Genomic DNA, 23,614 nt, shown 5'->3' with positions numbered 1-23,614 from the left:
GTGATTAATTTCATGACTCATTTCTCCTCCAGTTATGCTTAAGTGCTCATAGGGAAAAAAAAGTCGCATGAACTCTAGGCTATAAATAAATATAGCTCTTTTTGTACTGCAGCTGTGCCTACAGTGCCAGCAACCAACATCACATCAGTACCTTGAAGATGCTTAATACATAGGGGACAATTTTCTAGAAGATAGACGACAGCTTCAGCTGTACACCAGGAGACCCAAGCACTGCCAGAGGCGGCAGAGATCTTTTCTCTTCTGCAAGACACTTGGTCGAAAATAGAGCGGACTGTATGCACTGTATCCAGTGTTGGGGCCATAGCGGGCTGACCTCAGTGCTTAGCAAAGTCTTCAGATTCATACTCTGCCGAAACATCTCTCAACACTCGAAATAGCACCGCCTCGTCTCCGTCAACCAGTGTGGCTTCTGCCCAAATTTCTCGTCTCATGCACCTCACGCATCTCCTAACCCACCAGATCGTGTCCCGTAAATCTGCTATTTTTGTCTCCCTCAACTTAGAGAAAACTTATTACCGATAATGGCATTCTGGTCTCCTTTTCAAATTCGAGACATATGCACTTCCAGTTAATTATGTCTGTCTTACCGCATCCTTTCCATTCTTCATCACTGTTAACAATACCAACTCACGTACCTTCCATCCCACTGCGCGAGTATCCTAAGGCTCTGCCCTCTCGCCTCTCCTTTACCTCCTCTACACTGCTGATGTGCCCAAATCGCCCCAACCAGTCCACCTCCTTCAGTATGATGACTACACCACTATCCTAGAAATCCCAACGATCCTTCCAAACCCACGTCAATCAGTTTACCTCATGGTGTAACCAATGGCTCCTCAAGATTAACCTCTCCAAAACCTGGTCAATAATTATAGGACGAATTAACTGCTCTGTCTCCATGACCTTTACGTTAGCATTTACAGCTGTCCTATCCAGTTATTAGTTAACTTGGACTAACCCTCTACCCGCTGTGGACATAGAGGTGAAGACTCCATTGTTGTGGCAGACTTGTGGATTTGTAAATTTATTCTTGTTTAATATTTAAACTGTTACACTCCTGATTTGGATAATTTTTCTCCCTACGGCCCTTCAACTTCGTTCATTAAGTTTGTACGTTAACAAAGAGCATCCTACGGTATTCTGATTTTGATAAAGTGACAATCTAACCGGCCTTCAGCAGCCAAAAGTATTATTGTTTTATTTCAAGAATTGACTTATTTTGTGTTTTGCTTCCATCCACATCGAAGTAGATGTGCTATTAATCTCTGATAAATAAACTTGTTCAATTACTGCTGACTTGGTTTCTTTTGTGCCGTTGTGGGCGTAGATGCAGACTTGTCTATTTTTACTTCTGGGCTCAATTTACAGTTTTGGTTCTTGTTAATACCCGACCGTTATTAATATAGGAAATCGATTTCAGCTGTTTTGAATACATAGGCGCCGCTTCGACGATAGTATTGAGATAAATCTATTAGAAAATCTGCTCTATAGCACATGGTTTGCGCCATATCCGTTACGTACCGCATTATATGGTGAGGCTTTTTCTTTACAGGGTAGTTTATTGCCTGGCTGGCACTTCCAGAATAGTGAAAGTATTTTCTGTTATATTCACAGAAAAAGAGAAAGCATCTCTCATACGTTAGACCTCTTAAAACAATACACTTCGCAAAGTGTTAGAAGATTTGGTAATACTTTATGTCGCAGGTCCCATACTGGCGACAAACAAATTTTATTTCATGGGGACGACCGTCTCCAAGTCAGTAATTAACTTCGTAAAATATATGTTACGAGGGTCTTCAAACGCACAGGCGGCTGCCGTAATTAGTCGGCCTGTGTAACGCAAGGCAGAAAGCGCCGCGTTTCTTGCTTTTACAGACACACAAGTCGCGTTCTCAACACGCGACACGTCGCTCAGCCAGGGACTCCTGTAATTAAGAGCGGCTGTGATAAACGCCGCAACTAGAGGGAGGGAGGTCTAGTTTCAAAGGCTAACAGCTCCTCCGGCAGCGCCGGACACGGCTGTACACGACCAGAGAGGACTGCAAAGGGATTTTAAAACAAGCGACAGCTCTTGCGTTATTGCCGTTCATAAAGTCGGAAGATGGTCCACTGGAAGTAGTAATCCAGTTATCACGTGTTCGCCACTTATTATGACTTTATAAAGGTGTTCTGTGAGGAACTGTCCAGTTCGTGGGTCAGTGACTTCTGAATCTCTTCAGGGTTACCCAAGGTTTTTGCCCTACAAACATAGTTTAGGTTTCAGGCACATTCGTCTTTCTGTAATAAACATGTGTGCTGTGTATTGGAGATTTGAGATTGCGTCATAGGATGGGATCCGAGCTTCCACTGTTGACAAAAGAGCCGGAGAGCGAGGAAAATTTTCCGAATGCAGAGGAGGCGATGGGAAATTCATCTAATAGGGTGCGATTCAAAGAGAAAGAACAGATTTCAGCTGTTTATTACAGGCAACCTATAAAAAATAGAAACACATAGTAATTATCACTGGATACTGGAAGGTTCAAAGTTTTGACACAGATGGGCTGTTGTTCGTTTGTAGCAACGTGGTGACTGCACCATGACAGAAATCATTTTGTGTGTTGTAACTTGGGCGAACAGAAGGGCAATAAAATGTTCATTGTTTTTGGTCCCCCAGGTCACCAGATCTCACACCTTGCGATTTTTTCCTGTAGGGGTACACAAAAGACAGCCTTTGTCCCACATAAAAGCTACTCTTCAGCATCTGAGAAATCAAACCACCGTGTGTGGAATGAAATTTATCACCGTTTCGATGTTCCTCAAGCAACGCATGGTGCTCATACTGAGCGTATGGTGTAGTGCCCGTGCGAACACAAAACTCTGAACGTTCCTCTGTCTAGTTACATGCGCAATGCGTTTGTCTTTTCCAGTTTGTCTGTTATAAGCATCTGATATCTGTACTGTTTTTTCAATCACCATGTACAAGTCAGCAAGCATTCGACATCCTTATCTGGTCTTTGTTCAGCTACAGAAAGTAAATAATACTATGACAAAGGTAACTTTAAGAACGCGTGGTAAGTGTACCGAAGACGGTCTACAAAGTCCAAACCATAACAGTTTACAATGTTTTGGAGTGGTGTAGGGGAAACCGAGACGAACAATTTGGTAGGGGACACTTGCGGTCTGTCAAGCCGAGAAACAGCTCAATTTGGCGTACAAAGACCACATAACCCACAGTGCATACACACCAATCGATATTTTGAGTGTCCTCTCTGTCACTTACCCGGCCGATTTGCTTAGCCTTAACTATTTAGAGTTCATTAATTTTTCTAGATAAAATTGGACTTGAATATTAGACACGTCTTGTTCTTACACTTACAAAGAGAAAAATCGACGCTCCTCTAAAATTAACATCCAAATTTTGTAGATTTTAACAGCGTAAAACTAAAAAATCGTTTTATTTTTCCGGCCTTCTTACTACAGAATATTGTGCTTTTATCTTGTTAAGTTTTCATCGAATTCTAACACAATTAGTTTTTACGTAACCTTTACGAAAGTCTTTTTTCTTCCGTTACTGTCATGGGAAACTTTGAACTACTAATGTAAAAATAAAAAAAATAAAAAAAACAAAAAGCTGATAGACTAAGCCGAAGTTACGAGAGTGAGACTGTATTCAAAACATCGGTCGCCGTGTTGGCGCTGCAGTTTAGGTGGCTCTTTTATGACCGTTTCTGGTTATTTCTCAGACAGATCACGAGTGACCTACACCACATTGTTCATCAAGACTTTCTCTATACCACTGCGGTACGTTGTAAACAATTATCGTTTATACCCTGTACATGGCATTCCAAGAGATGAGAAAAGACAGACAACGATGTAATGGAAGATGGGTAGAAGACAGTACAAAATATGAAGGAGCTATGAAAAAATCTGCAGGAAACCGTCTTGCAAAAGTCGATGCCAAATGGCTGACCATGCTGGAGGCAGACAATATAAATAGTAGGGAAAGTAGCGACTTGGTGAACACTTATATTCGGGAAACAGGCAGAGCCAGACGAATTAGATCAATTTCCGTATCTAAAAAGCGTCATTATTCATTATGATCAAAGCAAGGATTATCTCAGAAACTGTCAGAAGTGAAGACATATGTTTTCGCAGAACATCTGGTCTGGCAGCAAATACTGACGGGGCTCAAAGAAGTAGTCCACAAAATAACACAGCTGGAGACTGTGACCCTACAGAGTTTGGTATACACATTACCGTCATTCTTTACTTGTTAGAACCAGTATGCTTTTACTGCAGCTTTGAACTGAACATGCCTCAACCAATTTTGTGAAATAAAGAAATATTTGGTAAAGAGAACTATTAAAATAGTAGTGTGCGATATGTATTGCAACTGCAGTGTATGGGGATATATCTCTTTCGAAAAGGCTATAGAGATTTGATTCCATCGTTATTTTATGATATAAATTCAATAACACAAGGTATGAGGAGGTTCTCAGTAGAATCGGCAAAAAATGGAACATATGGAAAACATCGACGAGAAGACTGGACAGGTTGACAGAACACGTGTTAAGACATCTGGGAATAACTTCCATGTTACTTGTTCTGGCGTAACCACAAGCGCCGAAACGAAGAAGAAGAGCGTAAGACCAGAGAAGGCGGTGAGGCGACGTCAACCATCAGCATGCTGACAAGGGCGTCACTACGATAGGAGCGGCATCTAGCCGAAGTGAATATAAGCGCCGCTCCTGCCAGCCTTGGTCGGACGTTAGTGGACAGTATTAGCACGGCCTAGCAGAGAGTGCTACGAGAACAGTTATTAGTGTTCTATATCCACTGCTTCTTTGGACATTGTCTATAGCGAAGAACATTACTGTTTGCATGTCGTCCATCGTTTGCGACACCATTGTTATTTCAAAGTTAAGTATTGTCAATCTGCTTTATTAAAATAAAAATAATAATGTTATTTGTTTGAATTGTTGTATAGCATTCCGAGAGCGCAGCATCCTCTAGGCACCCTATACGAGATGAGTGGGCAGGACCCCACATTACTAGAGGGAGCTGTAGAGGATAAAACCTCTAGTGGAACACAAATAATGAAATACATCCAACAAATGAAACTGTAGGGTACAAGTGCTACTCAGAGATAAAGAGGTCGATACAAGAGAGGAATTTGTGGCGGGCCGCAACGAACTGAGCCAGTCAGAAGACTAACGTTGTCTCCACAAAACAGAGAGGTGATTTCAGAAAATGCAAAGACGAACGGACGGCTCATTGTAGTCGCTCGCTGCAACGATTGACATGTTTTGAATGAGGGTAAGCTTGAGATTCAGTCCAGTGGTTGATGGAACGCTGGATCCCCAGGAAGCGACCATGCAATCAGGCAATTTTCCCTGAAAGGTCCGCTCATTCTGATAGAAGAACTGAATAAACTGCAGAGTAGTGGATGCGTGTCTCGAAATCTAGCTTCCTTTATTACTCCAAATTCGTCTTCTCATACTCTGACATAATTCGTTCTTTGTCGCTGACAGCGTTCACGTCATGGAGTAACATGTGAGTAACGTTTAGAGTTCTGTACGATCTTTCTTATTTGGTTGCCTCTGTGGTCGTTTAGCCTGTGCGAAACATACGTGGCATTTGTGTGTTCGTTGATTTTGTATGAAATAATGTTTCCATTATAAGTCTATAATGCTACAATTAGTAACTACCATATAACTACCATACTATGAAAGTCTGTCGCTAAAAAATCTTAAATAATGCACTCTGTTCTGAGTCAATAATTTGGTATTTGTAACTTGTGACAGTCAATGGATCACATTCGCAACATAATGCTGGCTACAGTGTATAAAACTTTTAACGTTACTACAAATGATGTTCTTCAGGCTACATCTTCAAGTTAACAACAGACGTGCTTTTATATAGCGCAAACGTGATTATCCGAGTACGTTGTTAACAGATTTTGAACCTATGTTCTACACATCGGTGTACTGAAATAGGGAGTGACTTTGTTCATAACGTAACTAAAAAATATGAATGGTACGGCGTAAGACGGCTGTAATTGAAAAACCACGCTTCGTATTGTAGCTTCATTGTACGCTCTCAACACATGTTACCGTTATTACAAATTCCTGTCATTTACAGCGCTTTACTAATATAATAGCCCTTTAGTTTTAATATATGTGATTCCTGAAGCGTTTGTGCTAAAGTCAGTATCGTTTTGCTATCTTCAGTCGAAAATCATTGACTGTTATTAATATTATTTGTTTTCTTACACGTGCTCCGAGATACTCGCAATTCTAATAAACTTGCCTGCTCCCGAAATCGGCGTTAACAATATTACTGACTATTTGGTTCATACATGATTGTACGAAGTAACGTGCCTGTACTAACGTTCTAATATCAGTTGTCACTACTACATTATGGACGCAAAGTTCCATTCCCATATGGTCTATTTTCTATTACGACATTTTTTACATTCTTTTGCAAAAGTGTTACAAGAAGAGCATTTTATGGCAACGAAACGCAGGTCATTGGAGAATTGAAGAAAAAATGGGGACACTGAAATGCGATTCTGTGAAGGTCTATGCATATCGCTAAATGAAGTGGTCTTAAAAAGAACAGATTATGAAATAATTTCATGAAGAGTTACCAAGAGATGGAAAGACTAAGATTAGATTATTGGAAATGAATTATTGTGAATTTTGGTTGCAGTAAGTACACACAAGTGAAAACATTAACATAAAATAGAAAGGGATGTTGAATGTCATCAAACCCAGAGAAAATCTAATGAAGTGGAAACGAAATAACTCTTCGTACGCGATGCAGGACCGTCGAAAATCATTAAACATTCATTTCCAATTAAACTTTAACAAGTATATTCTTTAATGGAGACCTTTTGCTTACCAGTTTTTCTGGATGCCTCATTGTGTCGTAATTTGTAATGTTTTTTGCATGGGATGTTCAAGATATGAATCAGGCGTGTTAATGGACCAAAAAATTGATTTAAAAATTCCATTTGGGTACTTCTGAGAATACCATTATAAAATAACGGAACTGCATTCATTGGTTATCTTACAAGAGATTGTCTTAAATCGAAAGCGTTGAGGCACTGAAATATCGAGCGCGGTTTTCGACTGTCATCATTTTTCGGTAATATCCTTGACTCTTTTCGGTCTATGAAAAGACAACTTTCACTGAATCACATCTGATTATTTATCTCTCACTGTAGCACAACGGACGGAAGAAACTGGATGTGGTAACGGCTCAGTAAATAGACCAGTTCCAGTGAGCTACTGAACTATGCGAAAGATTATACATATGTGAAAAATTACATGCAAGGGTATATGGTCTTCTGACAGTAAGGATCCTCAGTCTGATGTGATATACAATTTGGGGGGTTATAGATCACGTCATGGGGAACACCTTTGTTGCAGACAAAATCTCCTCTGACGTTTGCCGGCGACACAGGCATCGGATTAAACTGGTTATGCCCCTTAGAGGCGGCAGGTTGTAGGCACTCCGCCATGTTCGTATGTAATGTGTGTTGCCTTTTATCCAGGAATCTGCTCTGCGTGAAAGGCTGCAGGCTGAGCAAAATTGAAGTTCCTGATTCACACTTCCTCATTTTAGAGACACTTATTCGTATGGTTTTCTGGTTGAAAATCACTCTTGTCAGTTTACTGAGCTAGGTAGTATGCTACACATCTGCTTAATAAATCCTGCTGCCTCCGTAGTATCTCTTCGTCCCAGGGCCGGCGAATGCTAAAGGATGTCTAGCGTTGCTGGGAAGCGTCATCAAAGATATTCCCCTTGACTTGATCTTTTACCCCTATAAATTTGTCGTAAAGGCTTTGAAACAACCTGTATGTAATAACAAAGCTTGACCAGCAATTCCAGTGAAAACGTATGTTTCCAGATATCCGTGTTCCACTGAGAAGTGCAGTTTTATTTAATGTTGCTTTGTCGGAAGTGCTCTAATAGAACTCCTGCTTCTATTTATTGCTGAAGGTAAGGAATGTATGCAGTTATGAAAATTTTGGACATGAAAAGCGAGTATCGGACTGAGACTGGATCCCGAAGGTTTTCCTTACTGTCTATGAGGAGCAGAGACCCAGGTTCAGGTCCCGGACTGACACAGAGTTTAATCTCCCAGGAAGTGTCGATCTGAAGTTATGCAGTATACTGTTAAGTCCATCAGTTATCTCAACTGATCGTCACTGCTTTAGTATCTGAAAGCGATCCAGGCACTCCACCCAGCCCGAGAATCGATATGAACCAGCAGTCAGAGATTCTCATCCTATCCAGTGGGAGAGTTCTCCCATGGCGCCATGCAGGGCGTAACAGAGTTGTGTGCTCAAACCTACTTGCCTACCAAAACTATATAGAGCTGCCGGATTTGCGAATCCCAACTCTCGGAGAACATCACATGAATTCACAGAGAGGCTCAGACAAACTATTGACGATCGGCATCCCCTTTTTGGCAGTGAGTGTCAATCCGGGTGACCGAAATCCCGTAAAGGATAATAGAAGAACCACCAGCTGATTACCCACCTGCACAGGAAGTGCCCAGCGGATTCAGCACAAACTGGAAGACATGGAGGACACTGAACCCAATAAGGACAGGGGTGGCCCCAGTGAAGACATATGATTAGGTGGGGTCTTGGAACCACGGATCAAAAGTGTGACTGTGGCGCAGTGCGAAATATGGAGCTTGTGTTCGCCTGCCCATACTGCCCTTATAGGTGCAACCCCGACGATTTATGGCTGGACAAGAAAGAAATCTTGAACGTGGCCCTATACTGGGCTGAAAGATTGTAACTTGATTTCCGGACACGAAAAAGTAAAGTAAAGTAAGTGTATGGTGGGTGTGGCCGCTGACACGAGATCACGCATGACTAGAGCGGCCGGTGGAATCGCATTTACTCTCTCGTATTTAATGAAAGGTAGTTAGCGCGCTAAATGATAGTCAGCTTTCGAACTTGCTTGTTTACTGTTATCGACTTGGATTAGTAATCTAACGGATTCATTACGCTTTACAACACCCTCCACTACATTTTGGACTTCGCTTTTGGTTAGACGTTCCCTACGCAATTTCTGTCGTTGCAAATCAGGGCCGGCCTTTGTGCCCAAGCGATTCCAGACGCTTCAGTCCGGAACCGCGCTGCTGCTACGCTCGCAGGTTCGAATCCTGCCTCGGGCATGGATGTGTGGTTCTTAGGTTAGTTAGGTTTAAGTAGTTCTAAGTCTAGGGGAGTGATGACCGTATATATTGAGTCCCATAGCGCTCAGAGCAATTTGAATTTCGCAAATCAGGCGGAATGGCCACTTCGTTCGGCACGTTTGCGGGTCACCATCTGTGCCAGTGTGGAACCGTGCTTCTTCCTGCTCCAGAGTAGGATACCTACGATAATGTATAAGTTTGCCTCTACGGATGACACTTAAATGCAGTGGTTGCAAAGCTGATACGTGGACTGATAACTGCCGAATATCCGCCCCACATCATTAATGAAGTGTGCATTTTGTTACCATCCCTACTCAAGTTAGTCGTAGTTTTCACAATGAGAAAAACTCTTGATTACTCCAACATGGGCAAACGTTGGACTGAGTAGTCTAGGCTTACTGATTTGGATTTTGCTGATAACATCTTTTTTTTTTGGCAGAAATGTCATAAAATGTACAACTAATGACTACCAAGCTGGATGGAATGGACAGTTTTGTGAGGCTAAAAGTAAATGGTGATCTGAGAAACACGATGTACATAAGAAGTGGAAATGTATTTACTCATATTGCAGAAGAATGTATTTAAACTTGCTGACCGACTCCCATATCTCGGCAGCCTCAACTGTAGTAGTGGGGACCTAGATGCGGATAACAGCAGCAGAATTGGGAAGTATTCTGCTGTCTTCCATGAAATGCGATCCATATTGCAATTTAACTCTAGACGTATGTCCACAAAGCTTCGGCTGTACCCCTCCATCATCCTGCTGATGGCCACATATGTATGTAAGACCTGTAAAACGTCAGCGAAATCAGCGCACAAGCTTGAGGCGAATCTTGATCAGTTATCGTTTGAAATGATGAAGTGCTGAGAAGAAGTGGTCTGGGCAACCTGCACAAATCTTTGCTGAAATAAGAGTCAAGCTTGAGGGCCGGTTCTACTCATGAAAGGCAGTAGAATCCCCAAATCAGAACTGTTGTGTAAGCAAACCGATAGTTGCAGAAATAGAGGAAGACCTCGTAACAGCTGGGAAAGAATTTTTGCAAAGGGAGCTTCAGTGCTTGGACATAAAATGGGAAGAAGCAGAATACCTGGCGGCTGATCGATTTCACTAGAGCAGACTTGTTGCCCGATGTGGTACTTTCCATTCAAGGAACTAATTATAAATATGTAAGCAAGCCTATCTGTTCGCCTGCAACCCTTTAACGTTTCTTTAGATCTCAGAAGCGTCGCGTCATTGAACCGCAACCAGACTGGGTAAGCATTTGGTTGATTCAACACATGCAGGCTGTTGGATGTGGCAAAGGTCACCCTGCGACAGTTCATTGAATGCCGCACGGCCTTTGTCCTGTCAGTGCAGTTGTGCCGTATGCTGAGAGTGAGTGTGTGTGTGTGTGTGTGTGAGAGAGAGAGAGAGAGAGAGAGAGAGAGAGAGAGAGTGGGAACGCCCACCGGCTCACCTCATCTTGATCTGCGAGCTGGGGAACATGGCTCTGGTGCTCGCCGTCAGGTCCTTGGGCTCCTTGCCGTCCGCCTCGCCTCGAATCTCGCACTTCACATTCTTCCTGTAACATAGACAACAACACGGTCTGTATTAGATGTTAGCGTTGATAGCAACAAATTCTAAAATCTGTTGGCTTAAAATAGCGTTACGCCACAAGGGCTGTAAGTTGGCAATTCCTTGTTTAGAATCCTAGTGCTATGGAGTTTCTATGTAGGACTTAATTGAAGCTGTGTTTCTGATGTGCGCTTCCATTTCTCGATATCAGCTCGTGTATCAAGACTGATGGAATTCTACTACCCAGGCAGCAAAACAACCATTGACGGACGGAGAAAGGAGGACACCAAAAGCAGACTAGCACTGGCAGAAGCCTAGTAGTATCAAACATAGATCTTAATTTGAAGAAGAAATTTCTGAGAATGTACGTCTGAAGCACAGAATTGTATGGTAGAAACATGGACTGTCAGAAAACCGGAACAGAAGAGAGTCGAGGTATTTGAGATATAGTGCTACAGGTGAATGTTGAATATTAGACGGACTGGTAAGATAATGAATGAGGAGCTTCCGTTCAGAATCAGAGAGGAATGGAATATGTGGAAAACAAGGAGATGGGACATGATGATAGGACATCCGTTAAGAAAACCGGGAATGACTTCCTCGGTACTACAGGGAGCTGCAGAGGACAAAAACTGTAGAGGAAGACAGAAATTGGAATACATTCAGCTACTAAATGGGGACGTAGGTTGCAAATGCTACTCTGAGATGGCACAGTAGAGGAATTCTTGGCGGACGCATCAAACCAGTCAGAAAACAGATGAGTAAAAAAAAAGTGGCATTATGGGTATCTTAAGTGGCATTATGGGTATCTTGAGATAAAAATATTATATGCTGCCTTGGAGTGTATCATAAAATTTTTACTATGCAATAACCGGTTCCGACCAGCCAATGGTAATCTTCAAATTAAAGACACAAGATGTAAGCGGTTTCCGTCCCGTTGACTGCGCTGCTGTACGTTACCTACAACAACACTGCCTGGTAGAAACTGCATACTGCATTGCCAAATGTTTACTTGATTGGGTTGCAAAAATATAAAGAAATAAAAGATTATCATTATTCATCTTTTGTTTGAACATCAAAATTTGTTCGTGTTTGATTCCTAATATATTATTGACGAAATACGGTTCTATCTTGAACCAAAAAAATTTTGTTTCATTTCCGAAAGGACTGAAAATAACCGCAGAAAAACTAATTGTATACAAATAAAACTGAGGTCAACCAACTCACATGTCAAGACTGTAGCTCAGTTTATATCGGACTGACAATTAGAAATTTCAGCTATGTAAACTGAACACAGAAGGGTACTTAAGTGTACAGCAGTCATTCCACGTTTGCAATGTACATTATGGACATTAACCACAGACCAGCAGACATAAACACTGACGTAGAAATCCAGCTATCGAAAGAAATTTGCAACAGAAACAAATGCACTGTACAAATGGCCATAAAAGAAGGAAAAGGAATAGCGAACAAATACACTGTATTGTGCAACGGAATCTTGTTCTCAGCTCTAAAGGAACTATCGGAAGATTAAGGCACATGAAACCGCGTCCACGCCGAGAAGTGCAGCGTCACACTGAGCACAAACGGCAGCTCAGAGCAGCGCAGAGCTGCGCAGAATGGAGACGAAGTGTTCGTAGTTCCAGTGCGTGCGCGCTCGCGTCAGGTAAGTGGGAAAAAGAGAATCGCTGTCCAAACAGAGCTGCGCACGAACGAACCGCCCATAACACATAAAACAAGATGGCAGAACAAGTGAATGTCTGATAGTGACAGTGCGCGCTAGCAGACACACTTCACACACCCTGTAGAGGCGCGAAACAGCGGGATTACCAGGAAGTAGGTACATTAAGTTTACGCACATGACGCCTCCCCCCCTCCCCCCCCCCCCTCTCTCTCATTCATCATTTTATGAGCTCATGCGTAATTAACATATCTCCACAACATTTTTCGAAAGCTATTATTTTAACAGAACAAAACAAGAGATCAGTATTGACAGCGATATATTATATAATGACAGCACTCTAACATTAGCAAAGCAGAAAAAAGTTAGTTTCATTTTAGTCCTGATATTTTGCCAACTATACGTAACATAGCAGAAAAGTACTCGTTAGTTGCATTTAAAATTCTGAAACAAAATATCGACTGTACTGAAAATGCCAGATAGCCACTTAAACACCAATATATGATACTAAAGTATTACTTTCCTGTTAATAATTTTATAAATGTTAATAAAATTATTTAAAAACTGTATCTATTATGATGCAAAATTTCTTTACATGTTAACTGACTGAAAATAAATAAGCACACCGACGACGGTAAATCTTTACTAAAACATGTTTGGGTTTTGAACACGAATAATTTGTGTTCGCTCAAGGCAGAACCGTATTTCCATAATTATAAATATATCTGAGAAGGTCTTGCTCCAGTAATGCTACATTCAAAAAGTTGGCTTATTTTTCTTAACATGAAAGCTTAGGTGTTATTAGATTTATCCTTATGGTTCGTGGAAACTAAAACACTCCGCAAAATAATTACTTAATATGAGTCTGTGGATATGTTTAACACGACTATCAAAACCAATTAGTTCACTTTTTTTCTATTTAAGGGACACAAGAAGTTGATTCGCTCACATGATGACCATTTCATTGATTGTGACATCAGCTCACGTCCTTGAAACTGCAAGTGAACTCTTCGACTGCACTGCAGTGTGACACTTATCGGCGTAAATAAACATCTCAGTTCCATAGAAATGTAAAAAGATATCTTTCACGTGAAAGTTTCTTAATACTCAATTACAGATTAGTCGATTCCGTTTGTTAATGTTAAACATTGAAAGGCGTTATTTACAAGAAACACGACGAAAAAACACAGTTAACATACTCGTAGTTTTGCGCAAGAACCTAAGAAATAATATAACATCTTCCAACGTTAGTGCTAATACGATTACGGGAACCGGAACTGCTATTTGTATCCATACTTCTTTGCAGTCATTTACAGGCACTAGCATTCCATTTATTAACGTTAAAAATTGAAAGAATTTCTCTGTAACAAACACGCTGATAAAATTTTGTATCTGTGGGGACCCACGAACTCCAGATATTTAATAAACGTAAACATAGTCCATAGAAGGCTGTACCGTGCGTGACTCTTCGTGATAAGTCACACAATTCTGAAGGCGGTGAATCCAACTCAATACTTTGGGATTACAATCACAAATACCTTAAATTGGAACGATCACATAGATAATGTTGTGGGTAGTGCAAACCAAAGACTGCGCTTCATTGGCAGAACACTTAGAAGGTGAAACGGGTCTACTAAAGAGACTGCTCACACCATGCTTGTCCGCCCTACTCTGTGGAGTATTGCTGTGCGGTGCGGGATCCGCATCAGCTGGGAATGACGGATAACATCGAAAAAGTACAAAGAAGGGCAGCTCGTTTTGTATTTCCGCCAAATAGGGGAGATAGTGCCACAGACATGATACGTGAATTGGAGTGGCAATCATTAGAACAAAAGCTTTTTTCGTTGCCACGGTATCTTCTCACGGAATTTCAATCACCGGTTTTGTCCTCCGTTTGCGAAAACATTCTGTTGGCACCCACCTACATAGGGAGAAATGATCATTACGATAAAATAAGAGAAATCAGAGCTAGCACAGAAAAAAATTAAGTGCTCGTTTTTCCCGCGCGCTGTTAGAGAATGGAACGGTAGAGAGACAGCTTGAAGGTGGTTCATTGAACCCTCTACCAGGCACTTTATTGTGAAAAGCAGAGTAATCACGTAGACGTAGGCGTAGAATTGATAAGTAAATGCGGATAATGAATGCTAGATGTATAAACTTGACCTAATTATACTGAAAATGGAAGATAATAAGTGGGGATGGAGATGATCGTCTCAAAGGTCCAAAGAGGCACAGTATGTCAATTATTCTGAGATGATAATGGATAACATAAACAATAATATGATTCGAGAACAGTCTGTCTGTAACCCCGAAGAGAAGAAGATGGAAGAACAAATAAGAAACTGCCGTATGCTTCACGCCAAACACAAACACACCGATTGACACACATAGCCCAATATGATTCGTCACACGAAATGGTAGACTTCTGCGGATCAGCAAGACGTAGATCATCAAAATCCGAAAGGATGTGCAGACGTCCAAATCTGAAGTAATTTGACACAGCGCAAGAAGGAGCAATCAAGGCCTGATGTGTCAACGCATGTTGTGAACGGTTCGTTCACCAAACTCCGCAGAAAATATGAAGACGGCCAATGTGCTGCCAAATGGGACTGTGATTGTAACTATATTCTGTGATTGCACCCCAAATAAAATAAGTGCATGAAGCCTATAAGGTGCTAGATCGTGAGCAGTCCTAGACGAGAATTTGGCGAGACAGTTTTAAAGCGTGTAGAAGAATCACGAACAACAGGCGTCCTTCACGTTTGCTCGTGTCGTACACGTTTCGAAGAGCAGAGCTGCGCGTGCGCTAAGAGGCCGGCAGGTACACCCTAGTCAACAGAAACTATTCATTATCTAGAGCTGAGTTTCGTCAGTCTTTCATACAGAAAAATGCTATTGTTGTACTCCAGTGTTAGCCCATTCATAAATGAGTTTTCCTTCACTCCATGTGCGATGATCAGTAACCGATGAAGAGCCATATATCATTTTGATGGGTTGTCAATAAGTGCAACTCTCAATCAACGTTTCGGCCGTCGACCTGATAGTACATAATCTTCTGGTACGCGACTTAAGTGGACTGGTGTTTCTTCGGGGTATACTGCTTGCATTGTTGGAAAAGGTACTCTCGTCGTCCGCGAGAGGATGAAGGTGTAACGTGACGGGAAGCCTGCTCACTTCAGCATTGTAGTGCATCGCCCGGATAATCCCAACACCTTCTCTAGGCGATGGTTTGGGAAGGGTGGTCTTGTAACGTGGCTGGCAAGGTCGCCAGAACTCGAACGTACCGAGCTTTCATGTGGAGGCACGTCAAGTCGTTAGTGAAAGGCAACTGAAAGGTGTCCCACCTCTGTTATTTGCGAGTGGGAAACTTATCGTTTAACAAGTTCACTGTCGCAGGCTCGAGTTAATGATATCGTCTTTGTCACATTTACTATGTCGATTTAATAGAATTTACGTCATCTGTCGGAATTCATTACCAAAAAATCGGTAGGCTTTTCACCGTGGAACTATTTTCATTCAGTTCCTTGCTTCCCCGTGCACATGAACAACGAGGTCTACGGATGGCAGTGAGACTCTAAAACTATTCGGGTTTTTAGATAACAAAGAAAAGATGTACAACGTTTATTAAAAAAGGAATAAGCGAAGTGTCCCATTTGTCTTGACCACCCCAAATAGCATTATACCAAGAAAAAATGTTACGGTGTGAATTTTCGTTGAGCCGGCCTGTGTGACCGAGCGGTTCTAGGCGCTTCAGTCTGGAACCGCGAGACCGCTACGGTCGCAAGGTCGAATCCTGCCTCGGGCATGGATGTGTGTGATGTCCTTAGGTTAGTTAGGTTTAAGTAGTTCTAAGTTCTAGGGGACTGATGACGTCAGATGTTAAGTCCCACAGCGCTCAGAGCCATTTGAACCATTTTATTTTAATTTTTGTTGTTTCTATTTGTTTACTGTAAACTCCAGCAAGTGGACGAGTTACATTAACCCAGGTAACTGCCTGCGTCCTGGTAGAGAAAAGTCAAAGTGAATTTTATGTTGCGTTCCTAACAACTTAATGTTTACGTGAATGGTGCACTGTGTTACATTTTTAAACTGCTCTTGAGAAGAGGAGGTGGACTACTGAATAAAAAACACTGGGTGCTCACATCTATGTAGTGAAGAAAGTGGCTAAACAACATTTGTGTCATCCTTTCCCACCTTTTTTTTTTTTTTTTTTTTTTTTTTTTTTTTGTGGACAGGAGAGAAGGTCATTTGGGATGATCAGTGATGTTCACACCTTCTGATTTCCTGCAATGCACAGAAAAAATTGTTTAAAAGTTTGAAACATACAGCTGCCTTACTCCAGTCTTGTATAGCCGGAAACTACAGTCGAAATCAAGGGAAACTTCTCGTTAAGAAGGTAAGTTTCTGCAACACACACCAGTTATCTTTCGGAGGGTGTAGCGCACGGATTCTCCATAGAAATTATGAAACCAGGCTCTCACAAGGATTATTACCTCCTTGCGAATGAAAGGTATTTCTGACTGTTGACGTGTGATAGTGAAATTCGACTTTTATCTCAAAAAAGAAAACCAGAAGTTAAAACTGTGTTCATAAACTGACTTCTGTTTGAGTAAATGTGTGTAAAATTTATAGCGTTAAGAACATTAAGCAATCATACGCCGTAGTCGGCAGGAAATATTACCCTCTACTAGAAACAACTTCTATCATGTGTGAATTTAGATTAGAAAAACTAAAGAACTTTAGCTTTCAATTGATCAATCTATTGAATTCTTGCTTATATATTCTTTAAATATCGGGAACAACAGAGTCATCTTATATCACAGGAGTGAGGAAATTTTCATGCCCCGGTGTAAGACAATATTGAGTTTGGTGGCCCTCTCTGTTATCATTTACTGGATGATGTTTGTTATTTGTTGGCATACAACTTTACCTAAGTAATGTATTTGCAAGGACTTTCTCCTAGACGTACGCTGGTGCCGTATATTTGTGCACGATGTTGAAAGAAGCTATGATTTCAGTTTCTGAAAGACAACGGTAGTTATGTTTTATGGTAGTCTGGCTATATAATAGTGACCCACACTACTGTTCAGCCACTTCTAGTATTAAATAGTCCTTACATGGTCGTATTTGCGTGATACCACTGCATTTTCAGCTGAAACGAACTTTCACCTGTGCAACAAGCAGCACGCCTTTCCACACATTAATTATACCGAGAAATATTTAATGTAACTTTTTTTTTGTTAAAGGACTCACACAGTCTGTCAGTCAAATTCATTTAACAATAACGGCCACGGAAAAGTAATATTAGACCAGCGGATTTTGTAATCCGCTGAAATTAATATGTATGAGAATACTTCAGGTGAAAATGGTTACCATATTAAACGCAATGCGCTCTGTTGCGCCATTAGAAATATAACCAGATCCAACGAAGCGTTTGTTTTACAAATAATGCTGGCCCTTTTTTTGTATACAAAATCAGGTTCGGCGCTGCTTGTTTTAAGCGCGTTATTCTGATTTGCTCCGTTAAACTGACAGTGTGCTCTCGGCTTATCGTTATGCGACACATAATTTGCTTTCGGCCTGTAATCCGGACAAGCGCTCTGTTTGATGTTCGGGAATGCAAACATCAAACATGCCAGTATTGCATTCCTCTGCACTTGCTTCCAAACGCAGTACTTTTTAGCGCTAGCGGATTTATAACAGTAAATAATGCAATCTGCAGCAATAATGCAGGATGGAAAAGAAATTTTGATAGAATGACATGAATAAAACTGCAGAGCCCGTAACATCTCAGCTTACTCTTATCTTTAGCGTAACCAGCCTGAAAACTTTTTATCCTAGTGCCAGAGGGAGTGCGATATTGCATCCAGTACTAATTTAAGAATTCCTCTGACATCGCTTTCGTTGCCATTAAAGCTCTGTTCAGAAAACAGAGACTCTCATTCAGCTCAGAAAAGTTAGATTCGACAGCTTATTTTCAAAATAAGGAACTATAATTATGACAAATACACAATTACGAGCCAGAAACTAATGTTGGACTTGATTACGGGAAACATGTAATGACCCAGGGTTTTAGGAAAGAAGACAGCTGAAAGGCAAATAATTCCTTCTAGATACAGCTTGTAAAGTATATACGAAAATTTAACATCAAGCACTGATAATGATCACAGACAGTTTAATCCAAAGAATAAGTTTTAGAATAAGACGCTCATGTTTTGTTTCTATCCTCAGACTAAGAAAGATACTTAAAAATGAAAGATGACACGTGCGGGAAAAAATCCGCACCTACAGACCATGAAAAAGCATGTGACAATTTGAAAGGAACAGTGTAAGAGATTTTCGAGAAGTATTTTGCTCTACCATCAATACCGAATAGTGAAAATAGCCAACAGTATACAGTTTTTATTTTAAACAAGATGGTAAATAAGGTTTGTCACAACGTACGATTTAACTACTATTGTCAACAAAACAAATACAATGACGATTAATGGACTGTGCCATTAAGGACGAAAATATAATAAATTGTAGAGGTAGTAGACAATAGATTTACATTTAGTTGACTGTGTGAGGCAGATGTAAGTTGGCACGTTGCACAACTTTGTTCTACAGTAGCTATTGTTTGTTTAATACACTACATGTCACGTGAGCGTATCGATGCTGTACTCAGCTCAAGCAACCAATTACTTGAGACATACTCAGCATTGCCTCACTTATGAGGGTGAAGTATGAACAGAATATTATCATAGCGCAGACACCGGACTTCTGAGAAAGTGTAATAACGTGTGCAATTGAGAACAGAATATGGAATAATTAAATCAATGGAGAAAGGGTGTTCACTTTCTGTGAAATCTGGCGCTCTGTTTGCTTGTAAGTTTAAGAAAAGTCACCAGAAAAACAAGAATGAATGCCATTAGGTTCGCCAAAGTGGATGATGCGTATATTAGCTGGCTGTGAATATCAAAATAGCGCAGCGAAACCCTGATGTATATTAACTAGGTTCGTGTACCCCTTGGGTCTATGATTGCATCGCAGTCTCATGCTTAACACTCCTGAATGGTGCGAGCGTGAAAGATAGCTGCAGAAGTGACTGGCAATTCTGAGCCTAGCTCAGGCTCTGTACTTCGCTCTAAGTTGGAGTCGTCTCTCTCTCCCGCGACTATACTCTTCAGCATCTTGAAACAAGCACACTCTTTGATATCCCGGCAGCAAGTGTCTTCTGACTTCACTCTCCAAAACCTTGCTCATTCTTCCAACGTAGGAATTTCATTGCCTTATTGCAGCAGGCCTTGCGATCTCTGGTCAGCAATAATTTTATGAACAAGTTTAACGAATTCCTGTTCTTGCGAATTTTGTCATGGTTCACCAATAATGGTATGGCATCGGAAGGAAGGTAGGGAGTCTCACTTCATGACAGATTTCCAACCATGGCCAATCGAAATACGCCTTCTCATAACAAATTACTGTGAACCGGTCACAGATTTAAATGAAAATTTCTGCATCGCACGGCCATTACCCATGGACAGTCCCACAGTTTCAAGCTCTGAGTTTCTCAGCTTCCTTCCAAATCTTATCGTGCCAAAAAGGATTCCTTCTAGCATCTCACACAATGAATTTTTTATGGAATACACAGTGCCTCCTCCTCCCTCTACACACCGGCTGTTCAGACACCGAACACAGTGATTTCCCTGTTATATACCTGCTTGGGGCTGACTTTCAGTGCCAAACAAGCTTATGATGCTCTAGTCCTTCTCAGGTGCAAGGGGTATTCGAAAATTAACCACTGTGAAAATCCGATGAAACTTTGCACAGATGTATTGGGCAGTGTCTTTATTGTGCCTATCGATTGCTTCAAGTCGCTCTTTTCAGTTCAGAGCGCAAAATGATCAGGTAGAAATTCCTAAAACAACAGTGTCTCCTACCGAGTATGTGGACCTGGTGACAGATTTCCACCTGAAGTTATGCATCCCACATGACATAAATGCCATGCGTTTCTTTCTTCAAGACAATTCTCAGCCGAATTCTGCAGGGGCAATGCAGCGTTTTCGATGGGAAGCGTTTGATCACCCACAACACAGCCCTTAATTGGCTTCCTACGATGTTCATCTCTGCTCACATCTCACATGAACTGCTGCCTACGAAGACAACATTTTGGCACAAACAACTAAAGGCAGACCAGTGTAGAGGATTGGCAGAAAGCACGGGCGGCTCCTTCCTGTGACGAGGATACTGGAAAGTTTGTACAATGCTACGACAAATGTCTAATTCGGAGCGGCGAATATTTAAAGAGGTAGTTGGAAGGTTGTTTGTTGTGAACAAAAAATTTTTGATTTTCACTGTGGTTTCCATTGCACGACCGATCGGACCTTACTTTCCAAACAGCCCTCGTAACTTCCCTGTCACGAGCCATCTAAAGAAAGCCCCAAGCCAAAAATTAGCAGGTCTCCCTCATCATAATAAAAGGAAAGGAGAAGAAGAAGTAATTAGCAGTGTGATCACTGGCAATTATGAATACTGTCTGCAGTTTCCATGAAGCATTAAAGAACCGTCCTTACTGATAATTGGGATGTGTATAATAGATTATAAAATAGGATGTGTATCAGTTTGGGCAAAATTTGTCACAGAACAAAGGCAGTAGTAAAGACATTTATTTGTGTTCCAACAGTTAACAACACTGGCCCAACAATAACATATCTATGGTCTTTTAAAACAAAAAACAGAACTTAATCCTTACTGCTGAAGGAGTATTGAATCCAAAATCTCCCTGTTGTTCCTGTAGATTAACTATGTTGGTCCAATGAATAGCTCTGTTCTTAGTGATCTCAGAGCACTTTAATTATGAGTGCCCCAATTTTTGTCTGCGCCAAGCAAAAAATTAGAATAGTGATTCGATTTCTGTACTATGAAGTAACTCAAGCTGAGGAGATTACTGACGGAATTCAGCTGCTGTATGGTGACAGCAGTCATAGTGAACAAAAGGCATACGAGTGAACGAATTTCTTTGAAAGTGGACGTGTATGTGTCTGCGAGAAAGAATGTTCGGGTAAGTGCTCCACTTCAAAAAGAGAAGGAGCATTGAGACAGTTGTGCAAATGATTCGTGGTGATAATTGTGCCAGAACGAGTGATTTTTCATGAGCTGAACAGTCACCCAGGCGTTTCACAGTCACCCAGGAATCTGTAAACTATTGGGGTGTCTGATGACCTCAGCAGTTACGTCCCATAGTGCACAGAGCCATTTGAACCATATTTGTAAACTATTGGAACGTTTGTACTTACTGGGTATCATGTCAACTGACAAACATAAACAGGAACCAGAATGAGATTTTCACTCTGCAGCGGAGTGTGCGCTGATATGAAACTTCCTGGCGCATATCAGCGCACACTCCGCTGCAGAGTGAAAATCTCATTCTGGAAACATCCCCCAGGCTGTGGCTAAGCCATGTCTCCGCAATATCCATTCTTTCAGGAGTGCTAGTTCTGCAAGGTTCGCAGGAGAGCTTCTGTAAAGTTTGGAAGGTAGGAGACGAGGTACTGGCAGAAGTAAAGCTGTGAGTACCGGCCGTGAGTCGGGCTTCGGTAGCTCAGTTGGTAGAGCACTTGCCCGCGAAAGGCAAAGGTCCCGAGTTCGAGTCTCGGTCGGGCACACAGTTTTAATCTGCCAGGAAGTTTCATATCAGCGCACACTCCGCTGCTGAGTGAAAATCTCATTCTGGAAACATCCCCCAGGCTGTGGCTAAGCCATGTCTCCGCAATATCCATTCTTTCAGGAGTGCTAGTTCTGCAAGGTTCGCAGGAGAGCTTCTGTAAAGTTTGGAAGGTAGGAGACGAGGTACTGGCAGAAGTAAAGCTTTGAGTACCGGCCGTGAGTCGTGCTTCGGTAGCTCAGTTGGTAGAGCACTTGCCCTCGAAAGGCAAAGGTCCCGAGTTCGAGTCTCGGTCGGGCACACAGTTTTAATCTGCCAGGAAGTTTCATAAACAGGAACGTTTGAAAATGTCGCAATCACATTTAAGGGGTTTGAAAAGGAAGGAAAAGAATTCTTCAGTCTAATAGTAACCGTTGACGAGATTTGGGTCCATCACTACAAAAAACAGAGTAAGCGACGAGCATGGATCCATCCTCGCCCACAGCAAAATAGTCCAAAAACCATGTAGCTGCTGCATAGTTGACATCAGTGTTGTACAATATTACAAGGTCAACTCCTGATTCATTACGCGCCAGAAGGAAAAACAGTAAACAATGACAGCTACCTTAGTTCCAAGTGATTTTCATTTTTTTGATCTGACGGTGGAACACCACCATGAATCTAAAGGTTCATCGAATGACGAGACCTTAAAGGCGGTGGCAGAATTTATATGCTCAATGTCACATATAACTTCTTCCAGGGTGGAACTGTTAATCTTGGTAAGAAACGGATAAGTTATAAAGATGGGTGAGACAATTTAAAGAAATTATGTTACTTGCAATACTCAGTTCCAACAACAAATTTCTTTCTAAAAATTGACTTTACATTTAGACTTTCTGCGTGCCCATAAAATGTGCTATAAAATAAAAGAAATAAACTCATTTTTCAAAACAAACGATATACACAAATATACATGCGCAAATAAATATAGTTAACTGTTATTTCTAGCATTCCTCGTTGCGTTCCAATGCATCCCTCATAGACTTTATATTCTGACTGGGCAGTAGGTGTACATTGACTACACATCAGTCGGCTATGTCAGCTGTTGCCCAAGTTTTGAATCACAGTGTGTGTTGTACATGTCATAGCTATAGAATGAAAGAGCGAGAAGAACGTTCCCGTCTTTTCATTGTTTGCACAGGCCGTAGTCGCATTACTCGAATTTTATTACTAGTCAGGTGCCCACGGTCCCTGAAGAATAAACGCCGGAGCCCGTTTCCATCAGGAAATAATGAAGTTCCTCTTATGCGACGGCGTTTCGGGGGTAGTGTGTGGCATATGTGTGTGTGTGTGTGTGTGTGTGTGTGTGTGAACATATGGAGAGCCGTTTGTGCAGGCCGCAGGGCAAAGCAAGGTAATTTCTGAGGCGGCAGGCAGGGGGAATCCTTCCAGAGCCGGGAGGAGTACACACACACACACACACACACACACACACACACACACACACACAGACGGCCACCTCTCCAGCAGGTCGCGAGA

The 23,614-nt window shown here is 41.5% G+C and overlaps 1 protein-coding gene and 1 non-coding gene across 2 annotated transcripts in view; one reads left to right on the top strand and one right to left on the bottom strand.

The window, feature by feature from the left end:
• The window catches only part of LOC124612080 (BTB/POZ domain-containing protein kctd15), a 607,697-nt gene that overhangs the window by 167,755 nt on the left and 416,328 nt on the right, over positions 1 to 23,614 (bottom strand). The window contains exon 3 of the mRNA XM_047140298.1: positions 10,675 to 10,779. Coding sequence (XP_046996254.1) covers positions 10,675 to 10,703 — 29 coding nt within the window. The 5' untranslated portion in view covers positions 10,704 to 10,779. The remainder of the gene's footprint in view (positions 1 to 10,674; positions 10,780 to 23,614) is intronic.
• On the top strand, positions 22,323 to 22,397 carry Trnas-cga. Its single transcript has one exon. It is a non-coding gene; the product is annotated as a tRNA-Ser (tRNA).

The sequence above is a fragment of the Schistocerca americana genome, chromosome 1 (genome assembly GCF_021461395.2).
Source record: "Schistocerca americana isolate TAMUIC-IGC-003095 chromosome 1, iqSchAmer2.1, whole genome shotgun sequence".
In the NCBI taxonomy this organism is placed as follows: Eukaryota; Metazoa; Arthropoda; class Insecta; order Orthoptera; family Acrididae; genus Schistocerca; species Schistocerca americana.
The sequence above is the reverse complement of the archived record's forward strand: the minus strand, read 5'-3'. Positions and strand labels throughout refer to the sequence as shown.